Genomic DNA, 13525 nt, shown 5'->3' with positions numbered 1-13525 from the left:
AAGGCATTCTTGCTTGTTTCACAAAGGCATTTTTAAATTGTATTATGACTTTCCCCTTTCTACTCATTCTCATAAGTTGAGCTGCTCACTGCTGACTTCGGTGACCCACAACATGCTTCTACAGAAGTCAATGAATAAAACAAATATAGCAGTGAAAGTCTGAGGTGGGAGGTTCTCCAGTGGCTCTAGAATAGATGACTGAACATCCTAATTTTCAATCAAATGAAGGAGCAATGAGACCATTTTCCCTTTGAAACAGGGTTCCTTCCACTAAGGCAGTGTTGCATTTTCATTAGGAAATGTAATGAGATTGGAACACAGGAAATAATTATAACAAGACCCTTGTAGGGCTGGCAGAGAAGTTCTCCCAGGAGACTTGGAAGTGACTCTCTGGCAGTGGTCAGGAGCATGGGTTCTGAAGTCAGATGGACTTGAATTTCAAATCCTCTCTCTGCTACCTACTAGCTCTGAGAACATGAACGTATGACTGTGCCACCCTAGAACTCAGCCTCTCATTTGTAGAATGAGGGTAAATAATGGTAGAGATCTAATAGGGTTATTGTGGGGATTAAATGAAATATGTTTGTAAAGTCCTTAGCAGTCAGAAAGGATGGAAACAGGAAAAAAAAATACAGTACCTTTAGAGAGACGCATGACTTCCTTGTGAGTGCATGAGGCTGTGGATAGGATAAATCCGATGTTTTTCCAGTTGCATCATGACATCATTGTTAAGTAGCATGCAATTACTGTAAAACAATCTAAAAGAAGATGTATTAGGATATAGGCTAAGTAACCTCAAAATACAGTGACTCAAATAAAGCCGGAGTATATTTCTCTCTGATGTCACATTCAGAGATAGAAGGTGGTTCAGAGCAGGTAAGTCACTATATTCCATAAAGTCATTCAGTAATCCAGGTTCTTTCCATCTGGTCGCTCTGGCACTCTCCAGGATGCTACCCCTGCTGAATTGTCAAAGCTGGGTCACTGCCACATTCATGTTTCAGCCTTCAGAAAGGAAAAGAGACACATTCAGTGTTTGAAGGCCAAGACTCAAAAGACCCATTCTCTAGTCCTGAACTTAGTTCACGTGGCTGGCCACACCTAACTGCAGGGGAGGCTTAGAAATGTAGTCTCAGAGAAGCCATGTGTCCAGCTAATCCCTAGCTAATACTAGAGAAGAAATGGAGAATGGATTTAAGGGATAAGCAGCAGTCTGCCATAAGGTAACTAATGACAAGGAAGATTGGGCAAGGTAGACGAGATAGACAGATGGTCAATTTAGCCCAACAAATCCTTATTGACACCTTTATGTAGCTGGTGCCTGGCTCTATAGGGGATTCAGAGATGACTTATAGAAAATCTTTGCACTTCAGATAGTTACAATCTAAGCAGACTGATGTCCTGTTGGATGTTCAATGTTAGAATGTCTTCAGGAATAAGTAGAGTTTGCGTGTGGAAGGGACTATGAGGGAACCTGCACAGGACAAGGGTTTGCATAAAGGCACTGAAGTAGGGACCTCTCCTGTTGTGGGGACAGTGAGAACTCCTTGACTTATGGTGCTACATGGAGCAAGTGCTTAATCAACCTTTCCTAGAAGATATTAATTAATATGGGTTATGTATGGTAAGGGAGGTTAACTAGATGTATTGTGGTGATCAGTCACAGTATATACAAATATCAAATCATTATGTTGTATACCTGAAACTAATATAATGTTATATGACAATTATACCTCAATTAAAATTTTTATATATGGATTATCCAATTTTTATATATGGATTACCTCAATTAAATTTTTTATATATGGATTTTATATATAGATTATCTATTACTTCTTAATGCTTTTTTTTTTTTTAATGTTCACCACAATCTTAAGGATAGAGACAAATATCTGTGGGGCCTGAGCTTTGGATCAGACAGATCTAGGTTTGCAATCCTGGCTTTGTCACTTACTTAACAGTGATGACCCTATAGATAATTTAGCATCTCAGAGCCTTACTTCCTCAACTGTAAAATGAAGGCCTCACATTAAATGATATCTGATCCCAGTTTAACTGTCCCACAGACAGTTAAAACTGTCTGTGATTCTCAGACAGCACTATGATGGGGGAGGGGAAGGGCAATTGGCAGGACTGAGCCCTTCCTCATGAGCAGTTTTGCCAGGTTTTTCCTGGACCAGGCTGTTATGTTCTTTTTTCTCTTTTTGGCCACGCCGCGCAGCTTGTGGGATTTTAGCTCCCCAACCAGGGATTGAACCCGGGCCCTCAGCAGTGAGAGCGCACACTCCTAACCACTGGGCCTCCAGGGAATTCCCTGTTATGTTTATGAGTTACTCCACAAGGCAAAATTCAGCCTTTTGGAAAGGGCACAGTTTACCCTGGGTACCCTTCCATCTCCCTACAGTGGACGCCCCTCCAGGCCTGCCCTTTGTCAGTCTGGGGCCCTCATTCTACCCAGAGCTCTCCTTTACAAGGCTTTCCCCCAACCTCCAAAATTACTCTTCTCATCCACCTCTCTACTAATTCATCTTTTCCTCACTGTCAGACCTTGATTAGCTGAGACAAGGAAAAGGACTAGTTGTAGTGATTCACGCTAAGGTATGATATTCTATTTTTTCAAAAGGATCCTGTTAATCCTGGAGATTGAATAACTGATGGTAAAAATTCTAAGCACCATGAGTGCTTAACAGTGGAGTGGGGAGACATATTTGGGCTGAGGGACTATCCTACTAGAAAGAGAGAGATGATGAAGGAGGAGAGAAGGAGAGAGAGAGAGAAAGAAAAGAAAGAAAGAAGAAAAAGGAAGGAAGGAAGGAAAGAAGGGAGGAAGGGAGAAAGAAAGAAAGAAGGAAGGAAGGAAATAAATAAAGAAAAAAAGAAAGGAAGGGAGGGAGGAAGGAAGGAAGGAAGACATAATATGATAGGTGTATCAGAATGATGAAAAGCATGGGATCTGGAACCAGGCAGCCTGGATCATATCTCAGCTATGTCACTTACTGTATAACTTTGGGAAAGGTCTCTGTGCCTCACTTTCTTCATCAGTAAAATGAGGGTCATAGTAGAGCCTGCCTCATAGGGTGGTTGTGAGGAGTAAAAGAGCTAATACATACAACATTCATATACATACAGCATTCATATATATACAGCATTCATATACATACAGCATTCATAGGACAGTACCTGGCCATGGAGTAAATGCTCAATGTAAGTTGGCCATGTTGGTTATAACCCAGTCATTTGGCCAACTTGTTGGTTTACCTCTAAGCTAACATGTAATGGGATTCTGGTGCTTTTCTTTCCTCCAGGTGATCTGGAATCCCCCGAGATCCCTCCATCTTCACTGCTTCATATTTTCATCCTCTCCTTCATCATTGCTTTAATGTTCATAGCCACAATGATAGTCCTAAGAAAATGGCTCTGCCAAAAGTTTTATTCTGGAAAAGGTAAGTGAGTTTCATTCATGGTAACCGAATGGACTGGGTTTCTGCTGTGTGAGGCTCTGCTTGGCCTCACTGTTCCTTTGTCAGCACCCAGTGAGCTCCTCCCAAGATCTAAACATGGCCTATAGAAAAGGAAAATGCATCTGGGAATAATTCAGTAGGAATTTGGAATGGCCACTATTTGAGAATTGGGGGGCTTTTAGGTGATTTTTGTCCTACGTCTACAGTCTAACTTCTATGGTCTCATCTGCCGTGAAATATTGTCATAATTTTTCCTTTGACCTATGTGTGCATTAGCTTGGGTATTAACCACAAAACCCTCTACTATGGAATTCAGGATCCAAGAACTATTGTCAAAAGAAAGAGGGGGGTTGGGGAGGAAGGAAGAAGGGAAGAAGGGAGGGAGGAAAGGAGGAAAAATGGGGCGGGGAGAGAGAGAGGGGATAGAAGTGGAGTGGAAGGGCAATTCACCATAAAGGAGGAATTACAAGGTCCTGCCCCAAAGAACTTTGACTAAACAGAATCACTTCTGCAAATCTATGACCTCAGAGAGTCATGACAGATGCAGCTCATCAGAATCTTACCTTCTGCATTCTTTCATTACCTCCCTCATACACACCTCTCAGAAACAACTTTATAACCACGGTTCCAGACCTGGGACCTGAGAGCCCATTAGTCACCTCAGAAATGAGCAGCAGAGTCTTCTGTCCTTACTCTCTTTGGGAAAATGAAATGGAGCCACATTTCTTAAAGATAGAGCAGAAAAAAGAAATCCTCCCCTCATCCCCCATCCCAATCTCAAGAGTAAGTGAAGCTATCAGTAGCTTCAAGCCGGGTGCAAGTCTCAGGCACCAACTGGAGTGGGAGAGATTTGTTACTAATAAGAGGTAAGTGAATACATTTTCAAATGATTCCTTTTCTGTTTTTAATGAACAAGAGTGAAATCACCGTTGCCTATGTAATAACCCCCGTCTCTAACTCTTGTGCTTTGGGATCTGCTTTTTTGCAAGGGAGTAAACGGATACATGTGTGGAAATGCATCTGCCATGTACACAAACTCACGTCACAGAAGAAGCTTGAGAAGTTCTGGTACTCTGGATAGAGCTTTAAACCAGTGACAGAAGCTAGGTCTGGACCTAGTGCTCCCACATATTGGTTCTATGATCTTGTACGAATCACTCAACTTCTTTGAGGTGTATTTTCCATCTGCTGAAGGAAGCAATATGAGAATAACATTTTCCAGCTTACTGATCCAACCTCACTGCCATGACTGTGTTTCAACCTGGACTAGAGCAGAACCCTCCTACTTGTCTCCCTGAACCCACTCCTGCCTCCAATGTGGTCTATTTTCAATTTAGCTAGAACAGGCGTTTAAATTCTCAAATCTACCATGTCTCCTCTGCTCACACCTCTTCCATGGCTTCTCACTGCTCACTGGGTGAAGTCCCAACAAGCCCCTGGTCATATGACTCACGTCTCGGCTTTGTACCCTTGTTTTCCAAGCTCTAGCTGTACAGAATTGTCTGGCCCACAGAGGTATCTCATTCTTGCAATTCTGAGTTTTCTCATATAATATTCACTGTTTCTAAAATATTTTATTTTCTTTGTCCACCTGAGTTGGAGTCATCCTTTGAATCTTAGCTAAGCTGTCACTTCATCAAGGCTTCCCTGATTCTACTCCCACCCCTGACTCTACTCCCTCACGACACCCATTACTTCAAATCCCCTTGTTAGATATTTCCATAGCACCTACTTCTCCTTTCAATGCACTCAGCACACATTACATACTTAGGGCCTGTTTTAATAGCTTGGGCTATAAATGGAATTGCATCCCTTTTAGTTTTCCAAATCCTCAAGTACCCACCTGCCTACCTCAGCAAGAAATCCAGTGTCTCCCTCTTACAGTATGTACTTCCCCACCTCCCACAGACTGCCAGGAGGCTTGCTTAGCCCCCAGGGTCAGTGCTGCTTCAAAACAGGCAGGAAGGCTACTAGGGAGCTAGGTCAGTTCACCAGAGGGCACTGGTTTTGAGCTGCAGCTGTTTCTACTGCTGTGCAACATCTCTGTTCCCTCTGGGTATCTCTGTCTACCACAGAAAGGTACCCTTGCCAGTCCAGATCCCCACACAGACCAGAGTGATGCAGGATGGCAACTCTTCTGGCTCCCCTCACACATTCTGCCATTGCTCCTAAAGCAAGATTCTCATGGGCTGGTGTGGCAGAAGGGGCTTCCTGCCTTAACAGCAGCTGTGCCCAGCCAGCCTCTTCTGCACTCAGCCTTTGTATTGAGCCTGGGACATCAGTCCTAACTGCCTTATCTTGAGTTCCTCTTGGCGACATGGCTGTCCCAAACTTCTAAATCTATCAGAGTCAAATAAACAGGTCCACCCAGAAGGCTCTTTGGCTCCTAAATAGATTTACCCACCTATGTCTCAGCAACCAGTTCTGCACACCAAGGTGTATAGGGAGGCTGTTGACAGTCCATAAAGGGTTCTGTTTACCATCTCCACTTAAGAGGAACCATTCAATAGTTTACGGCTGCAGGGTGACTTGCTGGGTTCCAGAAAAGAAGTTGGCCTTCTATTACAAAAACAATGTCAAGTTCTGCTTCATCTGCTAATCTTTAAATTTCCTGAGTTCAGGGACTGTGTTTCTCTTATTCATCAGTATATGTCCAGTGTCTAAAACATTATCTGGCATATATAGATGTTCAACAAAATTTTAGACATTTAACCTCCCATGTGCAGATATGTATGCTAACCTGCTCTGTACAATGTAGCCATATGTGGTTATTTAAATTAAATAAAAATTCAAGTCTGGTCATATTTTAAGTGCTCACATATTGTAGGTATTCAATAGCCACACATGGCTAGTAGCTACTCTGTGGGATAGAGCAGTATTTCAAATTTCTACTGGATTCGATAAATATAATATGATATTTCAATAAATATATTTCAATAAATATGATCATTAAAAAACAAAACATATTAAAAGAATTTCTGTAAAGGTTTCTAAATGTTTATACTTGATTTCTATATCTATCTCATCGTAGACTGTTAACAATCAGTTCACCCACTGGTACCAGCCCATGGACCACATTTTGAGTGGCACTGCCCTAAAAGACTGAGCCAGGACTTTACAGGGATTTAAACCAAAGGCCAAATATGCTGGCTAATGCTTTCATGAGAACCACAGAGAATGGCAGCACTGACCTCAGGCATTAGAGACCTTCACTCAATCTCCAGCATTCAAGGGCAATTTCTATAGGCTAACCATTGGGCTCCTTTCAAATACAAACACTCTTGGAGGAGATTGCAGTGTGGGATAGAAGCCCTCTAAGTCCAGGCCAAGGTCAGGATGGTTATGAGGGAGTTACAAAGAATCTGATGTACAGAGCAAAAGCAGAATTAGGGATGGATTGAGTTCAGGAACCCAGGCAACTACAGGACATGGGCATCAAGCCCTGGAAGAAAATCAGAGTGGGAGGGAACATGTGAAATCAGCAGTTGAGAAAGAGATGAAACCAGGGAAAAGGTGGTCAGCAGCGTCCCATCATGTGAACTTGTGCTTCTGCCCCAGGAATTACTTTGAACAAGTATGTCATTTATACCTTAGAGTAAATTAATTGATCAGACCTTCTGCTCTGTTTAAGGAAGACAGGAAGGAAGTGTTATTCAGGACTAAAGCAGAACAGGTAGAGATAATTTCAGAGACATTTCCTGGGCTGAATACCCAAATTAGCAGCCCCTCAGCCTCTGAGTACTTGGGGGCCAGAGGCAGACAACAGAATGGGAAGTAAGTGGGGGCCTTCTTTCTTCACAGTTTTCTCCTATGAGTATGCTTTTATGTCGTATTCAGCCTGAGGTCTCAAACCATGGTGGACATTTGTACTTCTATATGTGGATTTATTTGGAGTTACTTTCTGTTCTGCCATTGTTTAGACTATAAACAGAACTACTTCCTCATTAATCTTAACCCATCCTTGGATTTTTTCTTTTTCAGACACAACAAAAAGATCTGTCACCACGGTAAGGAGGGAAGCGGACAGAGCTGTGAGTAATCATGATTTTTCTTTTCTTTTTCACCCCCTTTCCTCTCCCAGCGTGAATTAAGAAATAACCTCTATTAATGCACCACGGGCAACTGAATAGTTTAGTCTCGTGCAGAATCTTCCTGTTAAGTGGATTTTTAGCCCGTTTTTCTTGCAACCCTGCGTTGTTCCATACCTTTCTTGGAGAATAAGATGGTGTCTTGTACAGCCACAGAACAACTATGTAGCCTTTCGTCTGTCTGTATTCCTAAGCACCCCTAGAAAATAAGGCACAGGACATCTGGGCTCACAAAATTAGATGCATGATTAAATTTAACAGTAAAGAGAAGATATTCAACTGTGGCACAATCAACAGCTGATGTTTTTGCAACAGTTGTTAAGTACACTGTTGGGGGCTGTGTGTCAAGGGCACTGCTGAGGATGTAGAAGTATGTCATGAGGTTGACAGGCATGGAGCTGGACTTTGTGGAAGAGAGAGGATGTGATCTGGAGGTTAGGAGAAGTAGGGTTGCTGAAATCATTCAGGCTCATTGGATGAAAACTTAGACCCTGGGGAAGTGGTGTGTTGAGGACCAACAGGCCTGGGGTCTCATTGTAAAATGGGTATTTCTGGCTTTCTTGGGAAAGCTGCCTTTCCCTGTAATCTAAGGATCACATGGTGTGACACACAAGTTTATGAGTCACCAAAATAATGATAGGCAATTCATAGAAATTTCTAAATAACTATGTATCAGCTAGTCAGAATATTCAGAACTGTTCATTTTTGAATTCTGTTGAATACATCCCCAAAATTCCAGAGGCACTAATTGTGAAAATAACCCTAGAAAACCTTCAAATACCAGGGTCTGTGTCTGGCTTATGCATCAGACATGGCAGCTTATAAGCACAAAATAAAACTTAAAAGAATGAAATGAAAAGAAGCTCCTGCACACTCCCCGTCTCCACCACTTCCCTGAAAGCGATTCTTGAAACTACATCCTGTGACTGTATACTCATCCCTGGGCACAGCACCAGGAAAGAATTGCAGCTTAGGCCTGACTGTTACCCTGAGCTTTTCTGAGTCAGCAACAAGATTTTCTTGACTCAGAAAACTTTCAGATCAACACTGGCAGGCCTGATGGAAACATTCATTTCTTGAGAAACAAAAATTCTATATTCCTATAAATTGATCTGCTTGGCCTACATGTGAGTTTCCATGCGAGAGGCCCAATATTTGTCTGAATTTCATGAGGTCAGAGTGTATAAGCGACTCCTTCAATGGCTCAGCATAAGGAAGAAAGCATAGTGGAAGTCCTGAGCACAGAGGTAATAAACTCAGATGCCTACTAGGGCCAGGCAGGTGATGAAATGAGTAAACACTGTCTAGTATAACCTGATAGGGAGTGGGGGAGGGATTTCAACAAATTGGAGAGAGTATATTCCCTGTCAATTTAGCACTAGCCTAACATTGCCTGAGAAGATGGAAATCCAGATTTTTATATAAAAACTACCTAATTACTAAATGCTGGCTGAAAGTATTTCAAATACCAAACAAACTAAATAAAACATGCCTGTGGGCTAATTGAGCCTGTCAATGACCAGTTTTCAAGCTCTTTCCTAGAGAGAAAATATTGTCAGGAAAGAGCCTAGGATCTGAGTAATGAAGGCAGAAACACCTATTTGAAGAACTGAACACTCAAAGGCTTGCTGCCAACCTAAATGTCTATCCTATGGCCTGCCACATGGTCTGAATATTGCACTATTATAAAGTGACTTCTTTGGATTCACAGTGTATCACAGTCATTTTTAACTAGTACAGTTCCTTATAAACAGAAAATTTTCACACCCTCTTTTAATGGTGTCTGAAATTCAAAATAGAGTAACTATCTTCATCAAAAATCAAGTTAACAAGATGGGACTAATTCCCTCCTCCCCCTGCCCGGACCCCCGCCCCTCCACAATTATATATAGTCACAGTCTCTACCTTTTAACCTGGAGGAAGGGAGAGTCAGGGAGGTGAGAGAGTGATGCTTCTCCTCTTTCTCCCTCACCCCTCCTTGGCACTCACCTGAGAATATGTGGTACAATGTAAATAAGTCAGGACCACTGAGATATACATCACAGAAGACACACATAGGAATGTACCCGGTACTATTACTTATAATAGCAACAAATTAGAAATAATCAAATATGAATCAATAGGAGAAAAGATGAATAGGAAGACTACACAGTAATTAAAATGAAAGCACCAACACTAGATGTATTTTTGAGATGAATAAATCTGAACAATATAATTTGGAGAGGAAAGACAGATACAGGAAGATACAGATAGCATATTACCAGTGACAGAGAGTTTAAAAACATGCAGACAGCCCCTAAGTAGTGTTTATTGGACAGTCATGTGGTATAAAAGTACAAAAAATAGCATGGAAGTGATAAACATCAAATTTAACCTCAAACTGGGTAGTGGATATACAGATGTTCATTACATTATTCTCTATATTTTATGCCTGAAATATTTATGTTTATTAAAAAAGAGGTCACAATTAAAATTCAAGACATTTAGATTTAAGTTTTTCTGTGAGCTAGCTACATAATCTTAGGTAAGATCTGCCTTCTCTCTGTGCTTCAGTTTTGTCATCTGTAAATTGAGAAAGTTGGACCAAATCCAGAAGGGCAAACAGGTCTCATGTCAGGTGCAGGAAATGCCTAGAGCAGAGATAAGGATAATTTGGGAGACTATTTCTAGATGGAAAGTGTGGTGGTTGATGAATGAATAATGTCTGCCTTGGGTGTAGGGTGGGAAAAGTCATGGTCCTTGACAATATATTTTTTAAAAAAAAATTATGCATTTATCTGTATTTCCATTCATCTTTGTCATGTACATACATACATGACATTATTTTGTGTTCTACATGTTTCAGTTGCATTCAGAGTTATTTTCAGATTGATCCAAGTCTTTGTAATCATGTCTAGAGCTGCATAAAATGTAGAACTTGACTGATGATCACTAGTGATGAAGTATTAAAGGAACAAATTTTTACTTAGCGTAATGTTTTATGGTTTTGTCAAGACAAATACCAATGTGTTAGATTTTCAGTAGATGCTTTTTAATTTCCTCCCTAAAAAGTTGCTCATCAGTTATTAACTCTTTATTTAGAATGGATTTAATGCTTTGGATAATATCCCCTGGGAATAACAGGGAGCCAGACATGGAGATACTGATTTGAGAAGTAGGAAGAGGCTACGTCTGGGGCCCAGTGTTTGGACAGCCAAGGAAACTTGGTACGTGTTGTTGGGGGTGAGGGGCACTTCAGGCTTCTCCAGAGAAACAGAACCACAGAACCACTAGGAGACCAAAAAGTATGAAATCTGTAGGGCAGGCTGGCAGGCTGGGAACTCAGGTAAGAGCTGAAGGTGCAATGTTGAGTCCCAGATCTATAGGTCAGGCCAGCAGGCTGGGGACTCAGGTAGGATTTCTACATTACAGTATTGTGGCAGAATTCCTTCTTCTCTGAGAAACCTCAGTTGTTTCTCTCAAGGTCTTCAACTGTTTGAATGAGGCCCATCCACATTATGGAAGGTAATCTGCTTTATTTAAAGTCAGTGGATGGTAGGGACTTCCCTGGCTGTCCAAGTGGTTAAAGACTTCGCCTTCCAATGCAGGGGGTGTGGGTTTGATCCCTGATTAGGGAGCTAAGATCCCACATGCCTCAGGGCCAAAAAAACCAAAACATAAAAACAGAAGCAATATTGCAACAAATTCAATAAAGACCTTAAAAATGGTCCACATCAAAAAAATCTTTTAAAAAAATGTCAGTTGACAGTAAATGTTAATCACATCTACAAAACACCTTCAAAGCAACATCTAGACTAACATTTCACCAAACAACTGGGCACACTAGTCTAGCCAAATTGACATATAAAATTAACCATCACGGCATCAGGAGTTGAGGGGAACATTTTGCCTGGAATAAGTCAAGTTATCAGACCTCTCAGAGTCTTTAAAAATAGAAGTATGTGGCCATCTATTTTCTGGTCATTGGAGTTGTCCAAATGACCAGGGCTCTGTCTAATACCTGCTCATCTATGTAGCTGCCACCCCAGATTTTCATGCAGACTAACTATTTAGGGTTTTTCGTATATTTCAGCAGGATTTTTTTTCTCAGCTCACTGCCTCTCAACCTTTCAGCAACAAAAGAACATCTGTGACATCAGACTCTGCCACTTTATCTATTTTGAAATAAAGAATATCTGAGTAGATCTAGAGGGGGGGGAAACAAACTTGTAGCCAAAAATTACTTGATAAAATCAAACTACAGTTTTTGGAAATTACTTCTCAGTAAAATGAAGAGATTACATGAAATAGATTTGACTTATCTAATATCTTGTTTCCTTACCAACTCCCAATGAGAAATTTTAAAATGTACAGATAGCTTTGGAAAGTCCCCTTGAGTGGAGCCGGCACACTCTGTGAGGTCCGATTGCCCCCACACTGTTTTCATCATCATGCCAGTCTCCTATCTCTAGACTAGATCCAAACTCCTTTGCATGGCTTTTCAGGGCATCCTTCTCCCTCTCCTGTTCTCATGCCAAGCTCATTCCTACCTCTGTGCCTTTGTTCATGTTGTATCTTCTGCCTGGAATGCCCCTCCCCCATTCCTTCTTGCTGACCCAAATTCAAACTTCTTGCAGGATCTATCTTAATACAGAATAATAATTAGCATTATTATTGTTATAATGCCAGACCACTGTTCTAAACACTTTAGAGATACTAACATTTAATCCTCACAGTAGCCCTATGAGGAATATACTTCCCCCCACTATCTCCAATCTTAGAAATGAGGAGATACTTGTGCAAGGCCATATGGCTAGTAAATACAAGGTCCAGTAAATGGACCCGTGGATCCCAGTCCAGAGCCCACGCCTATACACTACACTGTACTCCCTTTCTTAATCTGTAAGACTCTCTCCCCCAACTCACCCATCTTTCGTTTTCCCTCTGCATTGTACACATAGTCTATACTACTCTTAAGCAGATGGTCACAGCATTATTTTCTGGCTGCTTCCAAGTGCACATATTTTATGTCTACTCAGTCAATGCAATGAAGTGAGATATTACTGTTAATGAAACTATTTGGTGTTTGTTTTATTGTCCATTTGTCAGTACTTCTTTTAGTTGATTCTGTGATAAATTTAAAGAAGGTGACTGATTTTGACCAAATTTGGCTTACTACTAAAAATTCTTGTTTTAGTTGAGTTTGCCAGCTCAAAAAAGAATAACTTATCATGATTTATAGAACATCTGTAGTACTTTTAGTAGACACCTATTAATGAGAATCAACCACAGTTAACATTCTACTATCCTACCTTTTCACCTAGTTTACCTACCTTTTTTCTGTTGATACAAAAAAAAAGGTAGGTAAACTATAGCCAGGGGGTCAAATCCCCTCTTGTTTTTATAAACAAAATTTTTATTGAAACTTAACCATGCTTATTGTTTTCATATTGTCACCACCCCCCCAAATTTCACACCCCTTCCTCTGCTTCTGATGGCAGAGTTGAGTAATTGCAACAGAGACCGTATAGCCCATAAAGTTTAAATTTTTTATAATCTGGCCCTTTTCAGAAAAAGTTTGCTGACCCCTGACCTAGAAGCTCTTCCAGGCTTTGCACCTCCTCCCACCTCGATGTACTTTTTCCTGTACTAAGTGACCTAAGGCTACCCCCACTCTTACCTCAGCTTCAGGAAGTCTGAAGACAGAGCCCACCGGGAAGTTCTTAGGCCCAGCCAGCTGGGGGCTGTCACTCTCCCACACGCATTCTCTGTCACTGCAGCTCTGCCTCACCCCCAGAACCACCCCTGTGGGGACAGTGTTAGGTTCCAGGCTTTCCAGGAGCCATCCTGGGCCCTCACATTCTTACTCAGCATCACCTCGGGAGATGAAGTCTTGGGACTTGCACTGAGCATGTCCTTTGGACGTACTTCATTTTTTAAATTTCAATTTTAATTTATTTTTATTTAAGTATAGTTGATTTACATTATTGTGTTAGT

At 41.2% G+C, this 13525-nt stretch overlaps 1 protein-coding gene across 2 annotated transcripts in view; it reads left to right on the top strand.

Annotated features, from left to right (window-relative positions):
• Positions 1 to 13525, top strand: part of PDCD1LG2 (programmed cell death 1 ligand 2) — an 85477-nt gene that overhangs the window by 30133 nt on the left and 41819 nt on the right. For both annotated transcript variants that reach the window (XM_067041578.1, XM_067041579.1), the window contains exons 4-5: positions 3306 to 3443; positions 7443 to 7492. In XM_067041578.1, the coding sequence (XP_066897679.1) occupies positions 3306 to 3443; positions 7443 to 7492 (188 nt within the window). The remainder of the gene's footprint in view (positions 1 to 3305; positions 3444 to 7442; positions 7493 to 13525) is intronic.

This window comes from Kogia breviceps, chromosome 8, assembly GCF_026419965.1.
Source record: "Kogia breviceps isolate mKogBre1 chromosome 8, mKogBre1 haplotype 1, whole genome shotgun sequence".
Classification (NCBI taxonomy): domain Eukaryota; kingdom Metazoa; phylum Chordata; class Mammalia; order Artiodactyla; family Physeteridae; genus Kogia; species Kogia breviceps.
Note: the sequence above shows the minus strand (reverse complement) of the source record. Positions and strands in the feature narration are given on the sequence as shown.